Source organism: Lissotriton helveticus, chromosome 5_1 (genome assembly GCF_964261635.1).
Source record: "Lissotriton helveticus chromosome 5_1, aLisHel1.1, whole genome shotgun sequence".
NCBI classification, from domain to species: domain Eukaryota; kingdom Metazoa; phylum Chordata; class Amphibia; order Caudata; family Salamandridae; genus Lissotriton; species Lissotriton helveticus.
Window position 1 is genome coordinate 933,633,691 of NC_136065.1, and position 26,814 is coordinate 933,660,504.

Sequence of the window (26,814 nt, forward strand, 5' to 3'; positions counted from 1 at the left end):
AGTTTAGGATCTCAGACCTTGCTCTGATCAGGTTATTGGAAATTACTGGTTCCTGTAGCAAGCTACCTTTGATAGAGCAAAATTACCTTGTGGAAACTGAATAGAAATAGTGGAACAGGTTTGGTTAATCTACAGGGATTTCTAACCACTGCACAGAAATGGTTCCCCTCGAGGTTACTTCAACACAACTCAAAAGAGGGTGCTGGACTCCTTGAGCTCAGTAGCCTCCCTGGATTAAGGAAAGAGCCTGCTGGCCCTGCTAATACATGTAGTACATGTAGGCATTTTCCAACAATAGTGAGGCAACATTCCTTCGAGTTGTGTTGCCCCATTCACAGTACAGCTATATGAAGTGCCAAACTGACAGACATTGAGAAGTAGTCCTGCTGAGAAGCAGTTGTTTGAACATAAGATGCTAATATTTATTCTTGTCGACCAATTATAGCAGTGAGACTAATTTAGCCGATGACATGCATGCAGAATCTCACCTCTTCCCAGGTAAATTCTCCATCAGGTGACCTTTCCCCTTCCATTGTAAAAGTCTTTCCCGTACCAGTTTGACCATACCTGGAGGTATAATAAAGAGTTGTTAATCCTTTACAGAAACATGCATAATTAAAATGGAATAGAAAGGACGATCATTCATACACCACATACTGATCTTCAGAACCAAACACACACCAATTTCAAATGACATTTAAAGCTGCAGACGTTACTTCCTGATCAGTGGGTAAATACATATTAATGAATTGCGAACGTGAGGAACACATTCCAAACGTCGCAATATTCACATTTCTTGTAGTGCTTAAAACAAAAACTGTAGGACCATGAATTCCAATTATGTGGGACATTTAATAGACGCCCCAAAACCTAAACTGAGCAGAAGCCCAACTTGTGATTGAATCACAACAAAACTAACAATTGGCATTAGCACACTAGAGAACAAATGCATTGAAATTACAGTGTTCTGGGTAAATTGAGAACGACTTATTTGTGCGGGATACATATAGGCAAACCACCATAAGAAACACCCCATTAACACTTAATGGTCACAACCAGTGAAAGGAGGAAATTTGTTCTGATAATTAGGTTTTGTAGGAAAAGTAATATTTTGTGTGCAACCAGGATAGGCTTTATGTACACAGGTGACTAGTGGCCTGTGGGCTGTGAGGGGGGAATGCTGAACAGTACCTCATTGCATCTGCCTTTCCCTTATCTCGGACACTATGTTGACACTATCCATTGCCATATGTGTAAGTTAGCCATGCACATCTTATACAGGCTGTGTAAAAAGTCAAATGTCTGATGGCGCTGCAGCTTTCGCTACTCGCAAGTGTGGTGAAAATCTATATCATGGTTTGAAAAGTAGTAATATGGCACTGCAGGCCAAGTCAGAGTGGGCGTGTAATCTGAACTAATTTCTTTGGCATATAGGAATTTAATTTGCTGTTCGGCAAAACAGCAGTCTTTGTGCTTTGTAGCATTAACCTTCTGTGCTTAATGTTCACATTTATAACATTGTATGCTTCATTTTTTAAAAAGGCAAAAGGACCATGCTACCATTAAGGTTGCAACAGCTTCACACATCGGTAACAGACCAGTTTTAAAAGTCTACTCCTTCCTAACATTTTATGAGAAGCCAGAGGCACAATTTTTGCAACAAATGGCAAAAAAGTACTAAGTCAACATTTTTAATTTATGCTGCATGAACAACTTTGATAACATTTTATATTCTATCTTTCAAACAGCCTGTATGTTGCAGCAAAAAAGACAAGGCAGAGTTCTCGTTCACAGAGGAATCGGATTACCAGTCCTTTTTTTTTCTTTTAACACTTGGTCCACATTTTGCCAGGGACAAGGAGCTAAAACATACACATAAGAATTGTTCTAGTTAACTAAAGAAAATTGAGGTACAATATGGCATACGTTTTTTTAAACTGCCGAAAATAATGTTGGTAAACTGAAGTGTACACCCCTTAGAGAAACGCATGGAGCCAGTTGATCTGTGAGATCCATAACTTAACCAAGATGACAAAATTGAGCAAGTAACTTGCAAGATCTGGACCAAACCTGCGGTTCCAAGTTGAGAAAGTTTAGTTATAACAAACAAGTCCTTAATCTTTGTGAGTATCCACAGACACGCCCATTATAGTCTGTTATTAGGAATGCTCTTTAGCACAATGTAGACTACACACTGGAGTGAATACAATTTAATGTAGATGCCGGTCATTCGTACCCAAATTTCCTCTGTACCCATACTGTGTTTAATGGACAATCACAAACATTTCAGAAACACATCAATATTCAGAGTTATTTGAGTTTTACGTAAATAAAGAAGTGGAATTTACCAACAGTCTGGTAAACCACAACACCTAGGTTTTGGTACCAAGGCACGTGGGGATTCCAATACTCGTCCAGCCCATCTACCTTGATACATTTTCAACCACAAGCTCACAAAGAAGGGGGGGGTGTTTCACATGCCATGACATCCACATTTTGTAAAGTGTTACTTACGCGAAAACTGTGCAGTTGTAGCCCATGATAACTTCATCTAAAATTGGACACACCACATTTCTGTACACTTCAATTTGTTTTGCAGAAGGCCCAAAAACCTGTTTTCGGGCAAAACATGTTTATATATTTATATACATGCACACAAAGATCAGATGTTAAGATAATGTACATACAAACAATAAAAACAACGTTCATAAATAGCATCTTTAAACACAAGAAGGGTCTCAGTCTTTTTTGTGTTCAAGTCGGCAAGTGCAAACATGAAACTCAGAAGTGCTAGAGTAGACAGGATTTCAATCCAGTAGACCATAATCGCCACAATTTGGCAACAGGAAGAGCAACAGGGTGTTGACTCTCGGAGGAACAAGAGAAATTTCTTCAATAGACAAAACTCAGTGTGATGTTTCTACAGCGTCTGCCACAAGTTTAGCAGGTGGGATGGTTGAACTGTTCAGCATCCTGTGCTTTAATATTGTAAATTAATTCTCTGGGACAAGGTTGAGCATTTGACTGGTCTTACTGCCATCACGAGCCAGGCATTTGTTGAGGATGAGGCAGTTTAGGAACAAAACTCACAGACTAAGATTCTAGAGATCGGGAGGTAGGACAATCAGTAGTAAGCATGGGCGGATTTTGCGGATCCACGATTCGCGGATTTGCGTATTCACGGATCGTGGATCCGCAAAATCCGCGGATTTGCGTACCCGCGGATTTGGGGCGGGGCTTCCATGCGAGTGCACATGCCTCTTGTGTGTATAAAAGGTCAGAGACCGATCAGAGCAGCAGATGAAAGATGCAAAGGCCTCTGGGTAGATGTATAGTGCTTTTACTACACTACAGCTGCCTAAAGTGCCAGAGAGTTGTCTACAGCGACCAGGTGTGCGTTACTATGCAATTGCGCCGAAGGGCGCAGGGGTCCCTTGAGTGAGCTGCCCATCATAGTGGGTAAATGGCGGGAAGACGGTGCACACCGCGAGTGTGTGGGCGGGGCCAAACGGACGGCGCTTCCATGCGAGTGCACATGCCTCTTGTGTGTATAAAAGGTCAGAGACCGATCAGAGCAGCAGATGAAAGATGCAAAGGCCTCTGGGTAGATGTATAGTGCTTTTACTACACTACAGCTGCCTAAAGTGCCAGAGAGTTGTCTACAGCGACCAGGTGTGTGTTACTATGCAATTGCGCCGAAGGGCGCAGGGGTCCCTTGAGTGAGCTGCCCATCATAGTGGGTAAATGGCGGGAAGACGGTGCACACCGCGAGTGTGTGGGCGGGGCCAAACGGACGGCGCTTCCATGCGAGTGCACATGCCTCTTGTGTGTATAAAAGGTCAGGGACCGATCAGAGCAGCAGATAAAGATACAGAAGCTCCTGGCCACAGGAACAGCACGAGGATTGCGCTCGTGAAAGTCAAGAATGCAAAGGCCTCTGCCCAGCATCACACCTAATTTTCGATGGTATATTTAGGAAGAAGGCACATCTGCCCAGCCTTGACAACGCTCACGATTGGTTTTGGGCAGATGAATGAGTCACTGAATTTAAGCTTCAACTAGGGCACATGCTTAATCGGTATTATTCCATTCCTGGCCTGTTGTAACTAATTTACGATGGCGCCGGCAAGCTGCCAGCGCCATCCTAAAATAGTTACTAAATTAGCTTCAACAGGAAGCTCTAATAGATTAAATAAAGCAGGCGCTCGATGACCTGTTTTATCTGATCTATTAGAGCTTCCTGTTGAAGCTAATTTAGTAACTATCTTAGGATGGCGCTGGCAGCTTGCCGGCGCCATCGTAAATTAGTTACAACAGGCCAGGAATGGTTGAACTTTTGCCCCCGGAATCCGCCGCTCGCGGATTGCGAATTTTAGGTAAATTCGCGAGAGTTCGCGGATCGCGGATTTGCCGAAAATTCGCAAAATCCGCGAGCGTAGCGGATTTTGCGCTCATGCTTAATCAGTAGTCTTCTTTGAAACATGGGGTATGACTGAGACATCATCATGGATGCAGTTCTGGCTGTTGCACTTTTTACTTGCGCCACAAGGGATGTTCTGGTCAAGGCAGGTGACCAGGCATGCATTGGTTGTCCGAGACCAGCTTACTAGATTTGCCTCTGGTCACATTGGGATTCCAATTACTAGAGTTATAAGCACTTTCTGCACATGAAACCTCAAGCAAACTACAAGAATCACTGATGTGTGCATCTCATGATGACCAAGGACTTTAAAAGTTTCAAAAAAAGAAAGAAAGAATTGATGGGAGTTTATTTTATTGTAAATATAAAAGGGAGCGTACTTTCAGTGAAAGAGCTATTTGACAATTATCTGATCAGATTGGAGCACAGTACTTCAACAAACTTAGAAAACTGATGAAAGATCACATGACCCACATAAAGTTGACAATTAGGAGGCCCTGTGGGTACAATTTAAAAAAGAAAAGTCTCAAACCAACCAAAACTCTTAAAGAACATGCATGATTCTCTCGGAAGCAAGCTTTGGCACAGCAAGATGTACTAAATAGATTAAATATGTCACAATGATGAAACACAAAACAAGGGCAAACTAACGAATACCATGAAAGAATATTAACAGAACACACTCAATATATATATTACCATATCAAAAGTATAGGTCTTCCTTCCAATTTTCTCATTTATTCCCCCAGGTCGTACAGCAATTTCTTTTCGCACTGGTTCACAATCTATCACAGAGTAAGAGCCACCTTTCCGCTCCTGCAAATTAAAAGGCCTATGACGGAGAGTTAAAATCCAGTGTTATGATACAAAGAAAAAATATTTTCTATACAACATCAATACCAAAAGAGCAAAACACACTTTGAAATCCTGATGTAAAAGCAGTCTTGAATATATGAAATAATGTATAAAATATACATTTGCCACCAATAGTAAGTGATCACAGGCAGAGATGAATGAGGCTTTAGGAAGTCCACAACATGCAGCTTTAGCTACCCAGATAATCTCAAAGTCCTTGCTTTTCTGTAGCAAATAACTAAATGATTTAATCAGCGAGAGATGCAAGAATGCAAGTAACGAGCACTAAGAAATCTAGTCGAACCAATGAAGTGAAGGTTGAATTGACAGATACGAAGGCAACACTGCACTCACCAAATTGCCTGGAAAAGTAATAAGATCAAGTAAAAAAATGATAACCACTGAATAAAAGGTTTAAAGTTAAACAAATGATAGAATGAGGAGTGGGAGGCATGAAGCCTACAGTGGTAATGCTCATAACTACTTCTACATTTATGTATGGCCTCTTACTAGAGTCACCAGGCGATGGCCAAGGCTCCAAAAAAAAAAAAAACTATTAGGACATTCCCAGTTAGGTGAAGTACTAAAAATAAAACCTGTAATAAGAATCTTTTTGCAGTCTTTCAGGAAATTCTCATCAGATTCTGAAAGGCTGTGTAATGCCCTGTGAGCAAAAACAGAAGCACCTTCCAGAGTAGGCGAGCAGCTTAAAAGCAGACACAACCTGGATGTTTTCACTAGAATATCCCAGCTGACAAACTGTTCTGTAGTACAGAATTACCACACTTTTTTGCAGGCCCAAATTGAGCAGAGCTATAAAGACGTGGCAGCATAGATAAGGAGAATGTGTTTCTTTGCGGAGAGCCAGAACTTCTATTCTTTAATGCAATTGATACACAGGACATTGCTAGGAGTGACTTAGAAAACCAACAACTTTTCAAGCAAGGTTTCCTGCAAGCCGTTCAAGGAAGAAGTAGACTTGTAAACCTTCAAAGGGATTGTCTAGTTAAATGAAAAAGTACACGCTTGCTCCAGCACAATCTTGGCTGGTGACAAATTGTGTAGACAAAATAGCCAGGCATTCATAGTCTTCCCTTGCTTTCATTTCCAAATCTTTCAGGGCAGAAATTGTAGAAATATATAAATATAAGTAAAGGTCTCTTTGTATGGTCACCCACAAATGTTTGGACTGATGCGGCTTGTTTTTCGACTAGGTGTGCACTGGGGCCTGCTAACCAGACCTCCGTGCCAGAACTCCAAAACATGTATTTTATTACATTGGCTATGGCCAATTGGCATAGTCTAACTTACCTGTAAGTCCCAATTATATGGTCCCCAGGACATGCAAGTTAGAGTCACCACAGGGATTGCAGCACTGGTTGCACCACCCTGCCTGTGACAAGTATAAAGAGTATCCAGTCTGCCATTATAGACTGGAAGAGCAGTTTTAAACTGCTAGCCCAACTACCATTTGCAGCAATGCAAAGCCAAACCTACCTCCGCAATGTGAGTAGATCGCCCCTATGGCAGGCCTACTGAGCGCTAAGACAGGGTGCAGCATATTTCAGGGGCAGAATATGTAGTTTACGTATTCTGGCAGTAAAAACTTTAAACTGACGTTTTTGCTGTGGAAGGCTTGGTCACCCCATTGTAGAGTATAGGGTTACATGCTGACCCCACCCCCCAACGGTGCAACCAAAGTGGATACTCCAAGGTATCAAACAACTTGGTACATTAAGCCCGACTAGATTCTCAAGTCGAAATTAATATGATGGGTTGCAGTGAACAACGTTAGGGGGTGAGCTGTGTCAAGAGATGGCCAGAGCTGGCCAAGCTCAGGATTCAGTTGGTAATGTCAGCTCGGAGGGAACCTAGCACTGAAAGGCAGACATATGCACACTATTAACCAACCAGAGAAAAATCATTTTAAAAAGCAGCCCAACTAACCAACTAAAAGTGGTGGGCGTGTACAAAGTCACCAATACCCATATAACGAACACAGCATGACTAGCAGAGCACGAGCTGCCCAGGCTTGACCTATAAAACAAAAGCAAAAAAAAAGACAGAAAGGGGCAGGGTAGGATAACCCTGGCGACCTAGGCCTCAGAGAAGGCATGCAGGGCAAAAAAAGCATTTAAATGTATTTTCTCCCTGTCCACAAATTGCCTTCTTGTACGAAGGTAACGGCTGGTGCAGAGAGGGTGGAGGGTGGGCGGGGTGGGAGGGATTATGTTTTTCCATCTGTACTGTTTTTCAGGTGATGTCCTATGTTATGCTAAAATTCAGAACTTGTGAGATGATTTAGGAACAGCCCTGCTCAATACGCGGCCTGCCTCCGGGTTGTTGGCTATGCACGCTGTGTAATTTACAATAGGATCGCTCTGCTGGCGTGACGATGTAGGCAGGAAAGCTGTGTCTTTTAATTATGTCTTTCGACAATAAAACCGTTTGATTCCTAAATGTATTTTTTCTGGGGACGGACAGGATCAGCAGTTCCCACCGATGGGGACGGTGATTGTGCAGGCTCCTGCAATGTTGAGCCCCCAGGTGGGCCAGATCCAGGGGAAATGAGCAAATATATAAAGGGGAGAGGGGTAGCACTGGTCCGGCTCCCGCTACCTCCCAAGGTGCCCACCCTCTGCAGGTACCGGTTTTGCTTGGCGGGAGCTACCAGCTCCCACAGAGCAAAAGCAAAAAACCTCCTAACAGCTTCAGCTTGCATAAAGCTGATTTTGTTTCCCTGCACACAAATATGCGTAGACCGGGCATCTTCGTTGGGGGCAACCTGGATGTGTGCATTCCCTGCAAGCTCCCTGCGGGAGCCGGCCCTGCTTTGACACACAGGGAGCTGCTAAACATGCAGCTCCCTGTATGTCAAGCAATTGTCCTCCCCTAAGGGCACGTCGGCTTCCAGCAAGTGGGAACACAGTAGAAGAGAGTATTCAAGAAACTGGTGAAGGGAGGGACACTGTTCAAAAGGAGGTTGGTAGAGAGTACCAAGGAGGTCATAGTGGAAGACTAGTATTTTTGGAAGAACTATTAGAAAACCTAAGACGTTCGAGAACTATGTATGCGGAACTTTTTGTTGCACAGTTTCTACATTATAATGTGGGGATCAGTGGGAAACTGTGCAGAGCCGAGATGAGCGGTGTACATCCTTGACCTAAGATATGTGCAATAAACCTCTTGGAACTCTAACTTATGTCATTTCAAGAGGGGCAGGAAGCATTTAGGGTAGGCATTGACCAAGGTTGCAAGGTGATTGTAGACATATTTCCTAACTACACCAAGTGCATCTAATACGCAGGGCGTGATGCTGGAGTTGAGGCATCCAGAGGACTGCTGTCTCACATATAGACCCTTATGGGCAGACAGTCTACAGGCCACATGTGTCCGAGAGGGCTGGGAGGCGGAACTGCCAGGACCCCTTACAGATGCTGTGTGGAGCAGTGTAGTGCTATATGCATTATATACATTGTGAAATTATTTGGTTACCATTGACTCCATGTGTTTTAATGGACTACATTTTGAGTGTACAACATAATTTTGTGCTTTTGCAGGATTCTATTTTGTGCCATCTTGAAACTTCAGAGTGGGATGTTTTCATTTCACAGCACAGAGCAAAACAGCCTTGATGGAACAGATTGTGTGGAATGTGCACTTGTTACCATTCAAGGAGTGGAGATTGATTTTGCCAGAGAAATATGCAAAATGTGTTTCTCAATCTTAAGACAAGCACTTGAGCCTGGCCAGCTTTGGTGATTGGACTGGACAAAAACGGTTACGACAGCCTTGATTTTCATAACAGAAGCAAGGTAGAGAGGCTTCTAGAAACTTCTCCTTAGGTTGAGTAAATGGTATTAAAGGCATGTAGTCTTGGTGCTCAGACAAGAGCCTTCCTGTAAAGTGGATGCACTGTCACAGGGCATCTTCGCCGTTACTGATCGAGACATTTGCCTGACCGTTATGGGCTCCCCAGTAGTACTGGCAAAACGTTGAAAGACACTGTTTCGGTGATTTATTTCAATTACTTAATTTGTGTATATTTGCTATATTTTTCATTGCTCTGAGTATATATTTCATGTGTTTTCATTCTGTGCATTCGTGCACTCTACATCCATTATTACATGCATGTGTTTTACTATTATCCGATTGTGTTTTATCCCTTACATTTGACAGTTAGATTACTTGTGTGTGCCATTATTACTTGTGCATGCACACACATACGTTTACATACACACCTATATATACATACACACATATATACACACATATATACACACAGATATACACACACACACACACACACACACACACACACTTACTTGCATGTTTTGGCCATTTCATTTGACATCTGGGAAAGTCTTCCTTTCAGAGCGTGTTGTATTAATAAAACTCCACGCTTCATTTTGAAACTGCCTTTTGAAGGTTCATTTGAATGCGGAGTTTATTTTCCAAGAGTGCCTCATCTAGGGAGTACTGAAGTTCTATTATTTTGGAGTGTAAAGCAAGCCAAATGGTTCCCGTGCCCTGGTGAAAGAAGTGTTTTGTAATGCGTGGTACAAGCTGGCTCTCTTTAATGTCCTCCACCGCGCGTACTTGGCCCCCACACGACTCAGTAGAATTTACCCTACCCACAAATACGAATGTCCGCATTGGAAAGGGGCAGATCAGGCTTCACACACGCTATGAGGAAGTGACAAGCTTACCCAATGTTGCCAGGAGGTTCTCGATATCCTACCACATGCCGCCCATATTCAGCTTGAGGCTACAATTAAAACACTGTTAACTGGGCCTTATCCCTACCAAAGAAGGAAGGGTCAGTTATAGGTTTACCTAGGCTCACGATTCTGGCATGGTCCAGGGACCTCATGGGGTTGTCTTGGGCAGAACTGAGACGCATAAAAGAAGTCTTTACATATGAGCAATTGGATGATGATTGTCAAGAATGAAAGAATGATACAAGACATAACTGAAGACGGAAGAATAGTGCAGAGTGGAACATTGAATATGGCATCACCAGAGGGAGGGATACAGCCCCTGGTAAGTGGCTAGGTGAGGTCAGCCCCAAATAGCGAACATTAAAGGGAGATCCAGGAGGTACTGCCATGGAAGAGCATGGAACCGGATGAGTGGAGCTGGGGCAGTTGGGGGGGTCGGGGAACCCCCCCTATAGTCAGGATGTGAGGGATCACGACAGAGGATGACCCCCTAGAAAGATGGTCCTGGGAAACAGTGACAGACTGCAGAGTCCCTCTCCTAAGGACAAACTCCTGCAGTACAGTGCGTAGAAAAATGGTGCGAGCAGATTAAGTAAGTGGGCTTTTGGGGTGCCACTTACAGAACGCAACTTGAGATTTAGCTTCCAAGGCTTTCCATCCCCTCCAATATCAGAGGGAAGGGAGTCACTGAAATTATGCGGCAGGGTCGACTAAACTATGCAGCATAATGCGCCCCATCCTTTTGTTGGAGTTACTTCATTATTAGTTTTGTCTCGCCAAATATTTCTCGTCATTGGCACTCTTTTTACCAACCAATATAGAAATAAGCAACAAAGATTACTAGTTAATCTTTATGAAGGGACTTCCGCAGCACGCACAAATTCACAGGTAAGTGAACATTCATCTTTATTGTGCATGTATTTTTCAAAACAAACCACCTGAAGCTTTACTCCTAAGAAAAGCATAAGTAATGGGACCTTGGGAGAAGGGATTTCTCTACAATAAAAACAATATATTTTCGGGGGTGGGGGAGGGACATGTGTGTGTGCAATTCGCATCAGATAGGAGCTGAGAATTTTCCACTTGTTGGGAATGTTGCATGCACAGCTCTTGTGGAATGATGTATTCTTCTAAATCCAAGCGAGTCACAGAATTTCACGTGTATTCTTAAGAGTCTTTGTAAATCCAATTAAAGTAGGATATCTACGCCAACAACAGGAGAAAACATGCAGGAAGATAGGTCTAAGCTTTCAGCCTTGAGCTTTGGGAACCTGCCTAGTTATCTCAAAGTAAGCTCTTTCGAATATGTAAAGCCTTTGTCCCTCTCACACATCTCCTCTGCCGCTGTGTCCCAATGTCTTCTCTCTCCACCTTAAACGTTTCTCTCCTCGCTCTGTGTCCTGATCCAAGGCTCTCTGATCAGCCCCTCACCCGTCCGTTATTACATGCAATGTCAGCCACATAGGCTCGGTAGCATGCTATTCCACTGCCCTAAGAGACAGAGGAAAGTCTTCACTGCGTAAATGAAGGACATCTTCCTTAAAAAGACATGCTGTGCGCGCATCTGCCACTTTTCCAACTCTCCAGAGCTATCATTACTATCAACTGAAAGCTAGTGGTGCAGTAAGAGGCAGGTTAGAATTCTTGTGCCTCAGTTACTGGCAGAAATTGTTAGCTTAGATGGGTAGCTGTTTCTGCTAGTCCTCGCGGTTGCTGACAGTTATCATTTGATTCCAAAGCTTCTGAACTCTTTCGTTGCCTGGAAGTAAAAGCACTGATGTGAGAAGTTGGCCTGATGTGCAGTGCTCACTATTCTAGTGATCACTATATATCAGTCCAAACAACCCTTATTGATGATTGGTTGTAAGTCAACCTTATAGACCAGCTATCCTAGTAGCATGGATACGAGCAGTCTAAGGCTAAGACTCTAGAGGGCGTGTTAAGCCAGCTGTTTTACCATCACATTACCCCTTGAACACCCAGTGAAAGGACACCACACAAGTTGTTATGAAAATAAACAGTGTATTTATTTATAACAAGACTACCCTGGCTCTTTATGAGACAGGGAGCTAAGCACACAACAAAACTCTTATAAAAATACTTCAAGTTGCACAATTTACACAAATGCCCGAGGGGCACGAAAAACCATATACTCTGAAAGCGGAATGCGAAATTACTAGCAGGTAAGTACAGTACTAATAGGCTTTGGAATCGCTAGGACTTGACTATAGAATCGTTAGATTACTTCTAGGAGACCCAGGGGACTCGGGTGCAGAGTGAGCACTCTCACGCGGGATGCGGGACAAAGTCTATGATAGCTAGTAAAGTTAAAGTTAGTGTTTACGGGCGAACCCGACCTGGTAGGAAGAAAACGACAGTGGATCCTGACCCTTGGATAGTGAGGCTATGCTGGGGCACCGAAATGCCGAAGTTACCTAGCCCAGGGGCTGCAGCTGCATAGGTCTCAAAAGACGTCGGGAATCCTCGTAGACGAACCAGGAGCCTGGAAGAAAGATGCTGGCAGGCGACCAGTGAAGAGAGTTCGAGTTGATCCAAGCCTGGATCTGGAAGATGGATGACACCTGAAAGCAGAGGGGACCAAGTTCGTGACTACTAGCCAGTAGTCAGTGGGCACCAGGAGGGCACCGGATGGTAGTCACCTCGACTAGGTGAGTGGGCGACGCTGGGCTCTGCAGATCTCACGGACCAGGAGGCGTTGTCGGCGACCAGGATGGAGGGGCGAGCTGTCCCACGATGGATGAAGCTGTCGGCGTCGAAGAGCCCAGGATTGGGCAACAAAGCCTTGGCTAATTCAAGCCCACGCGGTGGACTCAAAATGGCGTCTTGAGTGGACCAGGAGGGTCCGGGGTGCTCCTCTTCTGGAAGGGAGCAAGAGCCAGTCTGGAGCAACCAGACCAGCAGCAGTGATGTCGTCGGGCGTCGTTCAGAAGGCCACAAGCCAGCGGGCTAGTAGCCAAACAACGCGGTGAGCAGCAAAAAGCAGAAGGGCCCCACGCAGATCGTGGAGATGCTGGGAGGCTGGACTTCGGTGCTGGAGCTGCTCAGGGTGGGGGCTTCTCGGACCCCAAAGCCCTCGCCAGGAGATTACTCGGCGGGCTTGCTGTGAAGAAGTCGTGCAGTCTTGGCAATAGTTGGTCCCTTGAGGTCTCGTCGCACTCACGGTTCTCAGCTTGGCTGTAGAGGTGAGTAGAGGTCGGAGGTGCCAGGGAAGCCGGGTCTTGTCGAGCTGGGCAGTCGGATTCCGGAGGAGGGACTTGCAGCAGACCGCAGTGTTCTTAAGGTGGTGCCTGCGGATGCAGGGTGACTACTCCTTAGCCACAAGGGAGAATCTTGAAGAAGAAATCTTGATGTCCTTTCGTAGAAAGTCGTGTCTTGATTCCAAAGATGATCTGATTTGGAAGGGGGCCTGCTCCTACCTTTATCTGGGAAAAGGGGGCTGGCACGCGACTAAGTCCTGCCCTATGCGTGGGACCAGGAGGGGGGTGGTTACACCCCTCTCCTTTGGCGGGCTTTCCCCAGGCCAGGGGCTGGAGTGCCCCTGGAACTGGTTTCAGCCGGCCTATGCACAGTGAGCACCGGGGTGCCACTTGCAGTCACCTTCCTCTGTAGCCCTGCCTACCTGGAATACACAAAACCCTGTCTGGGACGGTGCTGGCACCGCCCCTGGCAGGAAACCCTTTGTCCTTGCCTCCTGCTCTGGGAGGACTCCCAGCAGCAGGAGGGCAGACTTGTGTCTCGGTGGCAGCATCCATTTTGTGGAGCTGAGGCTATGTCTGACTTTAACCGGGGTTACAGGTTACATACATGTCGTGTCCCTCTAGAAGGGTGGAATGCTAACCCCGTCGCCAGAATTGGCGAGGGGTTAGTATTCCAATTCGTATGACACCTTACTCGACATGTTTTGATAAAGCGATACCAGAGTTGGCATATAATCGCGAGGATTATAATGCACTTAAGAGTATATGGTATGCGATATCATGGAAACGGCTAAGGGATGGATCCCGAAAGCCGCAGACAGGCTCAGCTCATGCCAGAGCACCATCTCACACGATTCCAAACACTCTGCCTTCAGGATTGTTAAGGCCTGCCATAGGAGTGACTGATAGGAGATCTGTGTGTCCATTTTAGGGTTAGATATAGGTATACTATATCTCAAGCAAAGGGTGATTACACCACCTTGCCCCAGCTGTCAAGCAGCCAGTTGTGTCAGATTTGGATGGCCAGCCAGGGGTGGCATAATACATGCTGCAGCCCCTGGTAGGCCCTGGGTACACCTATGCCCTGGGTACCTAAGGTACACTGTACAGGGACTGATAAGGTGACTCAGTATCCAATTTAGATATGTACCTAAGGTACATGGAATCCATTTTACAGAGAGAGCAGTAGGCCTGGGACCCTGCTAATCAGGGCCCCAGGCCTAAGTCAGAAAACCAGCAAAACACCAGGCAAAAAGTTGGGGGCAACCATAGTCCGGGATCTACCTTCCTACACAGGTGGAAGGATTTCAACATCTTGTTCTAATGTTGTAAAAACATCAGATGGAATACCTGTACCAACCCCCCTAGCATAAATCTATCGATTTTAAGTTGCTTTTTAAGTTTCGCCTGGCGATCCGCTGCGCAGCAGCGTTCGCGCAGGCGAAATCTTATGTCAGAACAGTAAGGGGGCTTTGTCCCGCCTGCTCTTCCATTGGCTAGCTCCATAAATGGAGGCTAGCCATTGGAAGAGAGATCTGTCCGTCATTGCCGGAGCAGATTCGTGGGCGTTCCGGCGATTTTTACTCATCCCGCCCCTTTGCGATCGTCATGCGGTGGTGGGCGGTTGTTTATTTATTTTTCTCGGCAATGCGGCCGCCATTTTTTCGTGGAGCTGAGGCGGGCGGGTCGATCTCCATGGAAGTGGTCGAAGCTGAAAAGCAAATCTACTGCACTCAGCTGTTTAATCCATTATATGTATTTATATGCTCTAACTGTACCGCAATCTTGTGTTACGTATGCATTAACGTATTGACTGACGTGTCCCCGCTGGCGCCGAGACTGAACCTTGTTCCAAAGTCGGCAGCTCTTGCAGGTAGATTTTACTGAAGCGGCATTTTACATTCCTAGTTGCCCCCTCCCCCAGCTCCGGGAATGTAGACGAGACTGGAGAATCGTGAATCAAAGCTGCCGGGTGGTGCTGCAGCTGAGAGGGAGGGCAGGGCTGGCTGCAGACCCCGCCACTCCTCCGACGTGAGCGAGGTGTATCTTGCTTGCATACATGACTGTTTGAGGGTCTGGTCTGGGCTCGGAAGGTTGCAGGAGGCACATGGGCTTGCAGCTTGAGAGCAGTACAGTGGGCACCACCGGGCGCCTGGAACCGCGCACAGGGCGATCAGTGCCTTTCCCATGCAGACCCCAGCCGGGGGGTCATTTCTTTTAACTTGGCAGCACGCAACCAACAGAGCTGACATCTCATGAGAAGCCTGTCCCACTGCATGTCTGATGTGCCCCTACCTACCCCCCCCCCCCCTGTGCCTGCCTGCATACACACCGTCTCTTGTAGGCGATCGCAGACACATGGTTGTACTGGTGACTTTACGCCTATTTTGTTAGTAAACCCCCTTTAGTAGGGCCCCGCCTTAATTACATTTTGGTTTGGCATTCAGAGCATCATCGCCATCCTCACGGGCTAGTTCTGCCCCAGCATAAGGCGCTGTGAAATTTGCTGTTACTGCACCTATTATCTCCTCAAATGGTTACAGTAATATGTGCTTTGTGGGGCTCGCAGTGTGTGTGTGGGGGGGGCTCGCAGTGTGTGGGGGGCTCTGTGTGGGGGGGCCTCTGTGTGGGTGTGGGGGGCTCTGTGTGTGTGTGGGGGGCTCTGTGTGTGTGTGTGTGTGTGGGGGGGGCTCTGTGTGGGGGGCTCTGTGTGGGTGGGGGCTCTGTGTGGGTGTGCGTGTGTGGCATTTGCGAGAGATTAAGCTATTGGCATTGTAAATGACAATGCCATTTATTTATTTCAAAACCAACACATAAATAAAAATGTTGTCATTTACAATGCCAATAGCTCTAACTTTTGCAAAGGCGAAACTGTTGCATTGTAATTGCTTGTTTGAGTATATAATTCTTATGTAATGATGACGAATTTGCAACAGGAAGAAATTATGTGGATTGTGAATCCTATTTGTCGCCTGGTTCCTTCGTTATATTTTTTGCATATGTGCTGCCCTCAGCACTTTATTGGCCTCTAATAGTGCCCTGCGCTTGGCCGCATATGCGGTAGCGAATTTATTGACAAGTGTATGATCACATGGTGTGACTTTTCCGACATTTTTATGAAATAGACAATTTTTTTATTTATAAGTGGTCTTTTATGATATTTGAATAAAAATAAACCAATCCATCAAATGCCGCTCTAGTCTGGACCATAATGGACTGGTGGTGGGATGGTGGGGGAGCAATCAGGTGATACACAGGCCTTAAGAAATCTACTACTCCACTCACTATGGCGAGCCAGATTTTATCAGAGCAAGCTATTTTTAGAACTTACCCATTCTAGCAAGCTGACAAGAACAGGTGTTCTCTTCATTCAAAAAGTGAATGACCAATAGAGATGCCTTTAAATCTTGTGTTTATCTCATCACATTTGCTCTGTGTTCAAAGACAGAAAAGAATTGTCAGTGTATGTCTTCTTACAATTTGGTGCTTATTTTTTCCTCGAGGTTGTTTACTTTTCTTTCCCAGACTGCAAAGTTAGAAGTTTACTAAAGTGAACTGTCTGACAATCATGCTGTACAATCGTGTAGTGAAAGGCTGTAGGACGTCAGGATTTTTTTTTCACTAACATTTAAATAGCGTGCAAATAAAATGCATACATATATATTTCAGTAGTTAGGAAAGCACATTTGTTGTAATTCTCAGTGATGGAAACAGATTTTAATTGGACCAAAGCAAGTCAACATTTCCCTTTGTAATGTGCAAATGATAACTATATAGCATATAAGGTTTCAGGCAAAATGTTTATCAGTAAAACTGCATGCTAGTGGGAAGGTTGTGGCCATTTCAATGGATAATATGCTGTCTGTAAAAGACAGTGTTCCCAAATCATGCTTTAGTAATATAATTGTTAAAAGTCAGTTTTTAAACACGAACTGAGAAACATTCCCTTCCTGTCCTGATGACAAATCCACCAGTGAACTAAGAGGCAGTCAGGGGTCCGTGTACCCAGTAAGTATGTGGGCGAGATTCTTATTATACATAGCGCATAAGGTTAGTATATTATATCAAATGAGTTTCTTGTTCAGCAGAAATGCTGAACTGGCATATTTGAAGGTGCTCTTACATACGAACATGAAGAAATGAGTGACCGTAAAATAAAGTATTTGCTGAGAATCACAATTTGAGACCAGTTTACAGGGCAAGCACATTACAGTTCGGTTGAGTAGATTAAAGTCACTAACCCTGTAGGTCTGGTAACATTTTTGCGATTGTTCAGGGTTGGCAGAGTGTGATGTAATTCTTAAAAAACTAGAAGGGAAATACAGATGAAAGACCGCACCCCCCTCCCAGCCAATCCTAAAGTAGAGTGGGATATCAGTGACGGTCATGAGTGCTGCACAGAGTAAACATCAAATATACCATACAACAAAGGCAGGTAGTAGTGTTCCCACAGGGAAACGTCCGCACAACTCTTCAAGAAACAGTGTTGCTAGATATATAATTTGTACACATTTGTAGTGTGGATCAAACACGTAAGTGTTACTAGAGAGGGTGCTAGAGAAACCCAGGGCACCTACTACCTCAAGGTGCCATCGACACACACAAGAAATGCGTGTCACATATGCTAAAGAGGGGTTGGGATTCTAGTTACTTTTTGTAACAACAAGGGACCCCAAGTCAGTCTGCTAGGGACCTCGGGGAGCAATTTTCTAAAACAACAATGGTCCCATGCAAGGATAAAATACAGTATCAATAAACATAGACGCAAATCCAATCTATATTTTAGAGTGACATGTCCAGCCGGACAGAGGTCATTCAAGTTTACTTAATAAACGAATATCCAGAATAAAACAAGGATACCTTCCACAATGCCCCTGTGAGGTACACAAGCCTGTGCCCAACACTTACGGGGTGAGTACAGTTGGAGAAAGGATAGGAAAGGTTTAAAAGGCAAACCAACGTTTTTCTGTTTACACATTCATTGTACAGAAAATATCAAATAGCACCATTACATCAGATTAACCAATCAAATATGTTTGTATAAGGTGCATGAGCAAGTCGACGGCGTTTCGGTTCCCCTAAAGGATAATTGGAACCATCATCAGGACAAAAATAAATAATTGCCTTATTACACTAAACCTCAAATTGCCGAATTAAAGGCTGCCGGAGTCCGTGTTACAGAGTCGCAACCGGACGACGCCAGGGTAAGCCCGAATCGGCGATCATGGAGGTATTCCCTATCTTTTCGCAACCGTAGTACGTTCCACATATAACCGTCCCCCAGCCATGTGGAAACGCTATTTCTTCGGCTTCGGCCCAGCAGCTTATTAGGGTTGCGAGTATTATATACTCCACGAATACCTAACAGTCGTCCATCTTCGTATATCTGTGAAGTTAAGCAACGTACTACGGTTGCGAAAAGATATATCTGTTGAATGGCAATCAACCGTCCACCCTATACTTGGAATTATGCACATCAGCAAATGTATAACTAATTGACATAAGTAGAGATTTGCTCTGTTTTCCCCACTCTTAACAGATTAATACCGCCGTCTACCTGACTATGGTTATGATTGGGCAACAGAATTCGAATGAACTTTTCCGTCTTCACTACAGACATCCATCAAATTAATCACTAACCTGAAGGGTGACCTATTCCAATAGTGATACAGCTTACGGTCTTAAGTCTGATGAAGGAATAAGATTTCATCTCACAATGTTTATGCCTTGATGAAGTCCTTGTGGAGGACGAAACACGTGTTGGCAATTTGCGTGCTGGGAGAATTGATTTTATGAAATTTTGAATACGAATAAAAGAAAAGATTGAAGAATCTCAAAAAAACTGGACTGGATTTGAATTTTTCTGGAACCTTTATTGATCTGAATCTAATTCTACTCGCTGTTATTTGTCCCTCGTGTTATTCTCTATGATAATTAGAGTATCCTAAACAAAGGGCTCTATATACGTTGTGCCCATATTGTTATAATCACAACCCTTAGGAGTGCTGTAACTAGAATCCCAACCCCTCTTTATCAAATATACCATGAGTTTCCCCAATCGTGAGGATTCGTACACTGCGTGAATGAGTGGAGACAACAGGACAGTTTATGTTATGTGACTTACAGGTGATAGGTGAATTCTATGTAATATGTGACGAGGACACGACCGTCCACTCTGGAAAAGATCCCAAGTTGATTTGTACCTGTCAGTTCGGTTATTATTGTTAATATAAGTATTAAGTGGGGCCTAACCACGAGGAGACTCGTGAAATTGAAACTTTGTAATTTGCAATAGCCTAAACATTTAGGTATTTGCTACAAAGATAATATGTGCTTTGTTGCTTGCGTCTAACCTGAAAACAACAGATGTTATCACCACAAAAGGAAACAAATTAATAAACAAAAAAAGCACAAGAACTGCTGTTCTTACCCATTTCAAGTAGATACCTTTTTAGAATATAATGCATCTTACAAACTGAAGTCACAGGTTCTCAACAAACAGTAAAAATTAAGGAGTAGATTTCCTAGTTCCAAGAAGGTTATCCCAGACACGGACTTTACTCCAACAACCCTGAGTTTTCCTTACATCAGAGGTCTTCAATCTGTGGGACATGACGCAAAGGGGGTTGTGAAGCCATGGGAGGCGGGCGCATATTCCTCAACCTCACTTCTGCCTGGAATTCAAAATGTTTGTCCTTTGCTTTGGATATAGACAACCGTCCCGAAAGCTTATTTCCGAATAGTTAAAACGCTTCAGCTGGCTTGTCATTCAGAAAATGTCAAATGCTGTGAAACCAAAGTCGGACAGTCAGCTAAACAAGCTTTCCTGCCAGGGTGCCTGCTTGCCTTAAAGAAATGCAAATGTGCGCTAGGATTTAATCTGCAAATATAAAGGGTAATCTGCAAATGTAAAGGATACTTAGGAGCCAGTACTAGCTTTAACTGATTGAGTCACTCAAAGCTTTGTGATAACAAAGATTTATTACCTTTGAGCGATAATAACTACCGAGCTGTAAAGTGTGTTTTTAATTGTAATTGTATTTACATAGCGCTTACTATCCCTGAAGAAGTGTTGAAGGGACAGTTATGTAAAAAAATATAAAAAAAATTTCATTATGTACAGTCTGGGTATTACTACAATCTATATTTTGGAAGCACCATTTTATCGTAAAATGTTTTGTGCATTTTGTAGCAGCCTATATTAGACTGTATAATTAAAGTTTAAAATAATGACTTGGATATTCAGTGCTTTTTGTCATAGGCTGTGACCTAGTAGCATTAAAAATACACAAATAACTATTCTCCACTGCACCAACCAAGATTTAATTATGTGGCTCACCGGTTGCACACAGACAACGCAGTGCTTGAACTAACAGAGGTTTCATCATGTACTATAATTCATTTCACCCTAATATTTCTTTTTTAACATTTAAGCGGCCTTTATTTCACATGAGTTACCTGCTGGTGAAATACCTAAAAACATACAAAACATTTTGTTTTTAGCCACACCTTTCACCCACGCTCAGACTCTCAAGGCCCTCCAGCCTCCCCCCAAACATGACTGAGGTCAACAACAGCAGAAAACTAATAGAACCAGGAGTCCATTTTTGCTAAAATAGAAGAGCCTGCTTTCAACTGTTAAAAATAAAAACCTTTTTAGAAAAAGCGAGTTAAAGAAGATTATGGGACCACTTCCTCCCCTGGAATTAAGGAAAGCATCCTACTTGAACCTTACAATTCATCATTAACAAAAGTAAATGGTATGTTTTCATTATGAATTATGATGTTCAGCAACCTCCAGTTCCATGCAGCTGTAAATGTCACGCCACCAGCATCGCAAGAAATATAGTATGGTTCTCATAGGATGCGGTACTCTAAAGTTGCGGCCCATGCATTGCAGCCATTACACCCAGGACTGCTGGAATTATGCAATTGTGTGGCCGCAGAGATTTTCACATAGTTATAGATTTGCCCCATATTATTGATTTTAATGCAAAAAAATAAATAGTTTATAGCTAAAACGGTCCAACGGTTACTAAAAAGCTGCAACGCAGTGCAGTAGAAGACTATGCCAAGCTCGACTGGTCACCTTTTTGTTGCCTATTGCTATATTTGATAATTAAACTGGTACTAATGAGGTGGAACCACATATGGACCATCTCTCAGGAGAAAAACAGGCACACCCATCACAGTTCAGAAAGATATCATCTAATTAAGTTTTATCAAATCAAATTTTGTTTGTGAAAAAGTACCATTGTGCATTTTGGGATAATTCTTTTTGGAGACTTTGAACTTTGTTGTAAGCCTTCAACAGCAATCCACAGTCACCCACAAGCCTTTGGTGTGCTAAACACGGCTGAATAATATTTCCCCATCAATATGGGGCGTTTACGGTTGCTGATGAGGAGTACCAGATTCTAGTAGTGTTTTTATGGAGGAGGTCCTTAATCCTGAAAAAGTTTGACGGGGCTAGGGAACTCGTGTTCCCTAGCTCATTGGCATTTTTTCAATACGAGGCATTCTGATTCTTCACAGCATGGATCCAAATCAGTCACTTTTAATTAATGACAGTGTATAACAGAACCACGTTCAGAGAGCACTGTAGTTATAGTAGTCCGAGGTTCTATCAGACATGTTTAAATACTCTACAGCCAAAAAGATAGTCTCTTCCCTAGAGAGAACTGCAAGCCCTTGTGTTGATTTCTATTCATTTATAGTATTTTTATGGTATGGACCAAGCTTTGAGGGCGCCAGTCTTTAAGAGAATAAGTAATTGCAGTGTAATCTTGACAGGCGTGCATATGTTTACATGCAGAAGTGGTAAAACGCGAGCAGGAAAATAAAGAATAGGTAACATTGCAAGAATAGGTAGACATGTCTCTGAAGGAGCAGATGACCACCGCCTATATTGGATTAAAGGTGTAACGGCACAAGGAATGTAGTCAAGAAGGTTTGGTATGTGGTCCTTAAATACCAAAATATTACAGTAGAATAAACAAGTTACAATTATGCATTCGACACAGAAGTATTGATAAGACAAAATGAAATAGCATGTGGGTATTTCGGAATCGGAGAACATAAATTAGAAATTCAAGTTCTAGGTCAGCATTACAGGGTCAACATTAGCATAACGTGGGGATAGTTTTAATCAATAAACCTAAAGTATCACGCACATCCAAGACTCCTTATCCAACTCGTTGCCTTCATATAGCAGTTGGCAAACTCCAACAGGTTAGTATTGCTAAAAACACTAATCACCTGGACCTCGGAAAGGCATTTGAAAGAAGTAGAGGGGTGGGGCTCCATGGGTACCACTAACAAAAATAAAGGACATTTCGTTGACTGAGAAACTCCCACAATGATCCTCGGACTCTCGCCGATAATATTTTTGTCATCATTACATTTTAGGGCTTACTGTCCAAAACGGGAACTTTACAAAGTCACGTAAAATGTGATATAATACGTTTTTATTAAGTAAACATGATTCAATCAGCTGCTGCATACCAAGGTCCTAGTATGTCAATTCAACTGTTACCAACACAGATATGGCTCACAAAATACAAATACATAACACAAACTGAAATTTACTAACATTCAAGCCGCTTAACAAAAAAATGGAATATGGCAGATCCTTAACTAGAAACAATAGAGACCTGAAACCAGAGATTTCTGTGCGGAGGCGAATGAAGATGTTTTCAGTGCTAACAAATACATACATTATGTTAAAAACAAAGTACATTATTGGCATCGTGAAAAAAATTAAAACGCGAAGCTCTAGCAAGGGAAGCTTTTATACACAAGCGCAGATCGAACAATGACCTCAGCGTTCTAGTATAATAAATATGTTATCTACCAACAAAATCTCACATACCTGCATCTGACAACTACTTGAATGTTTTTGCCTTTGTCATCTTTCTTTGTGTTGATGAACGAGCTTATATTAGACATCGTGAAGACCCTAAAAGTATAAACACATCGGATTCTGATTATTGTTTTTCTTTTAACCAATGAGGACAAAGTGACTAAGTAAAGTCAAGACAACCATCACAGCCAAGAAAGGCAACATCAATTTACTTGAAATAATTAATTAGAAATTCGCGCAGCTAAATTTCAGAAACACGCGGACAGGATGATCCGCGAAATAAACCTCTACCCCTTTTAGTGTGTCCTGTGCGGATTAAATCGAACTTTTACTTTCAATGGCATCGTGCGTTAAACAGAATGGCTGTCAAAGTGTTAATATCTGCCTACACGTTGCAGGTTTCCCAGGTGATAAAGTAGTGTCAGTTCTGTCAATAATGCCTGCATGTAATTTGGGAGAGGGGTGCAAAAACGACCCATCCTTCTGGCATCTCATAGCTAAGTTAAACACATCAGTCTTACGGGGCTTGATCGAACGTCCGAGGGCATAGCAATTAAAACAAAACCACAAATACGGGTTATCTGCTTATCTGTCAGAGGAGCATTGTGGTAATCCGCCTTAGGAGCGCCATACCTCCGTTTTCCAGTTCAGTCCCTGCAGACATCGCCCACTAGTCCCACTCCTGACGCAACTAGCGGCAGCGCCCAACTCCCACCTAAAGAAGCAGGGTCGATCTGCTATCATAATGCACTCCAGAACACAACTCTATGCACTGAAGTCAGCAGAATGGGGAACCCCACATTAATACCGTAAATGGAGACTTCGAGCACCGGAGCCCAAGTTTAGAGACCTCTTCCCATTGCTCACCGGTCACTGCCTAATATGACAGATTAAAGAGTGCGCCGTTAGATCAGCCAACCTATAGCCTGATTCAATGAACCCCTGCCGGACATTTAAAAAGTACTCCACTTACCTCAGCTACCACTCCGACACACCGCGCTTCAACCCACTGCCTACTCAGCTGGAGCAAAACAAGTCAAAGCGTCAGGAACTTTCAGCTACTTCCACAGATCTCAGTGAGCTCCAACTAGGTTTGAAAACCGCGCTTCCGCGCCAAGTGCCCAATCAGCAAGAAACCAATAGGAAACAGCGAGGCATGATGGGAGATATTTTAAAAACCCATTTCAGTGGCCACAATAAACAAAGAGCAGTAGACATAGAAAGAGGAAAAAGAAAGCGGCGGCTGTTTAGGCTGTCACGGCTGCTGGTTTAGGAAACGACCATCATGGAACAGGTTAATGTCCGATTCCTCTACCGTGATCTTCAGTAAGACAACTGTGTTTTTTTCCTTGGAAGAAGTGGGAAAACGTCAAATATCCTTAACAATTTTCCGCAACAACGAACTACTATGAAACAGTGCATTTTTCCATCAAAAATACGTGATTATATATATATTTTTGATATTTTGTACGGCGCGAACTCGACCCGAAAGTATCAGACAGCTTTATATGAGCACCAGTTGCATTACAGACATTCATTTATTTTAGTGGAACGGGGAGATTAAGTGATTTGCCAAAAATCACCGGATGCTTGAGGTTCCCGCCAGACTTGAACTTGGTTCCCCAAATTCAAAGGCGGAGGCTCTAGCCTTTAAGATATGGGGAAGATGAGAAATCGCGGTACTCTCTTCAGTCATAATTCATTTTTTTTTTTTTGTTGTTGCATATTTTATATAGCGCGAACTCGACCCGAAGGTATTGGAGCGCTTTACATGAGCACCGTATTTGCATTACACATTCAGGCACAGGGAGATTAAGTGATTTGCCCAGAATCACAGGATTCCCTACCCCCAAACAATACGGGAAATTTGAAGTCGTTTTTACCTGCCTACCCAACTTTCTATTTCAATTTCTTATAAAGGGGCGTGTTGAATGCCATCAGAGTTTAAACGCATACATTCAGTAAAAAGTCCCGCAACGTGGCTGTCATCGGCGTCACTGCTTGAAGACAATACATTTATGATACAACAGGTAAGTGGGAGATTTTCAAAAACTAATCAGGATAATGTTTTTCTCCCATAAAACTCAATTGAAGGAGATTATCGTGGACTTGGATGTAATTACACTTGAAGATAAAATTTGTACTTACGCAAAGACAGAGATCGATACACCTTTTGTCTTAAAGAGCATGCCCTGCATGTGCGACTACCTTCAGGTGGATCATGGAACAGAACAAGTATAGTACCTCCTATTGAGTACAGTAAACTACTGAGGAACAAGCAATGGATGAACTTTGTTTTGTAAGTATTAGTAAATGTCAGCATATGCATGTTTCCAGACATCTTTGTAATTGCCCACAAAAATGAAGATTAAAAGTCCACAGTAAAGAAATAATATATGTGTGTATATTAATATATATATATATATATATATATATACACACAAACACATCTTTCTCTGTGGTATCACAAATAAATGATGTTGAATAATGACTAGTGGTTGGGTCATAATTCATTTTTTTTCTTTTTTTTTGTTGTATATTTTATATAGCGCGAACTCGACCCGAAGGTATTAGAGCGCTTTACATGAGCACCGTATTTGCATTACACATTCAGGCACAGGGAGATTAAGTGATTTGCCCAGAATCACAGGATTCCCTACCCCCCAACAATACGGGAAATTTGAAGTCGTTTTTACCTGCCTACCCAACTTTCTATTTCAATTTCTTATAAAGGGGCGTGTTGAATGCCATCAGAGTTTAAACGCATACATTCAGTAAAAAGTCCCGCAACGTGGCTGTCATCGGCGTCACTGCTTGAAGACAATACATTTATGATACAACAGGTAAGTGGGAGATTTTCAAAAACTAATCAGGATAATGTTTTTTCTCCCATAAAACTCAATTGAAGGAGATTATCATGGACTTGGATGTAATTACACTTGTAGATAAAATTGGTACTTACGCAAAGACAGAGATCGATACACCTTTTGTCTTAAAGAGCATGCCCTGCATGTGCGACTACCTTCAGGTGGATCATGGAACAGAACAAGTATAGTACCTCCTATTGAGTACAGTAAACTACTGAGGAACAAGCAATGGATGAACTTTGTTTGGTAAGTAAATGTCAGCATATGCGTGTTTCCAGACATCTTTGTAATTGCCCACAAAAATGAAGATTGAAAAGTCCACAGTAAAGAAATAATATATGTGTTTAATATATATATATATATATATATATATATATATATATATATATATATTTATTTACACACACAAACACATATCTTTCTCTGTGGTATCACAAATAAATTATGTTGAATAATGACTAGTGGTTGGGTCACAATGCCAATTAATGTCTCCATTGTGATAAATGACCTTCAGTACATAATTTATCTCCGCTATTGACCGCGTTTTCTTGTTCATAGGTTTTTCCCAGGTTACGTGAAGTTACATGGGCAGATCCCTTTGCTTTGAAATAGACCTTATTCAGCAAGACTTCCATTTTCTAAAGCCAAAAATGGCTTTATTTTAGCTGTCTGCCACCTGAAAGTGCCTCTGCTTCAATAGAATTCTTTGGGGAAATACATTACCCCATTTCTAAAAAAAACCTCCCTCTTTCATGTTCTAAAATGTTGGCATGTATACTGTAACACAAAAATGATGCCATCGTTTTCATCTGGTTGACACTTGGAGAATACAAAATCCCACGGATAGGGACTACACATTCTACTCCCCCCC

The 26,814-nt window shown here is 43.0% G+C and overlaps 1 protein-coding gene across 1 annotated transcript in view; it reads right to left on the reverse strand.

Annotated features, from left to right (window-relative positions):
• KIF11 (kinesin family member 11) overlaps positions 1-24,249 on the reverse strand; it is a 246,006-nt gene extending 221,757 nt beyond the window's left edge. The window contains exons 1-5 of the mRNA XM_078643407.1: positions 24,050-24,249; positions 23,086-23,172; positions 5,120-5,252; positions 2,515-2,612; positions 489-567 (exon numbers count right to left, since the gene is read on the reverse strand). Coding sequence (XP_078499533.1) covers positions 489-567; positions 2,515-2,612; positions 5,120-5,252; positions 23,086-23,162 — 387 coding nt within the window. The 5' untranslated portion in view covers positions 23,163-23,172; positions 24,050-24,249. The remainder of the gene's footprint in view (positions 1-488; positions 568-2,514; positions 2,613-5,119; positions 5,253-23,085; positions 23,173-24,049) is intronic.
• Positions 24,250-26,814: the final 2,565 nt, after the last annotated feature.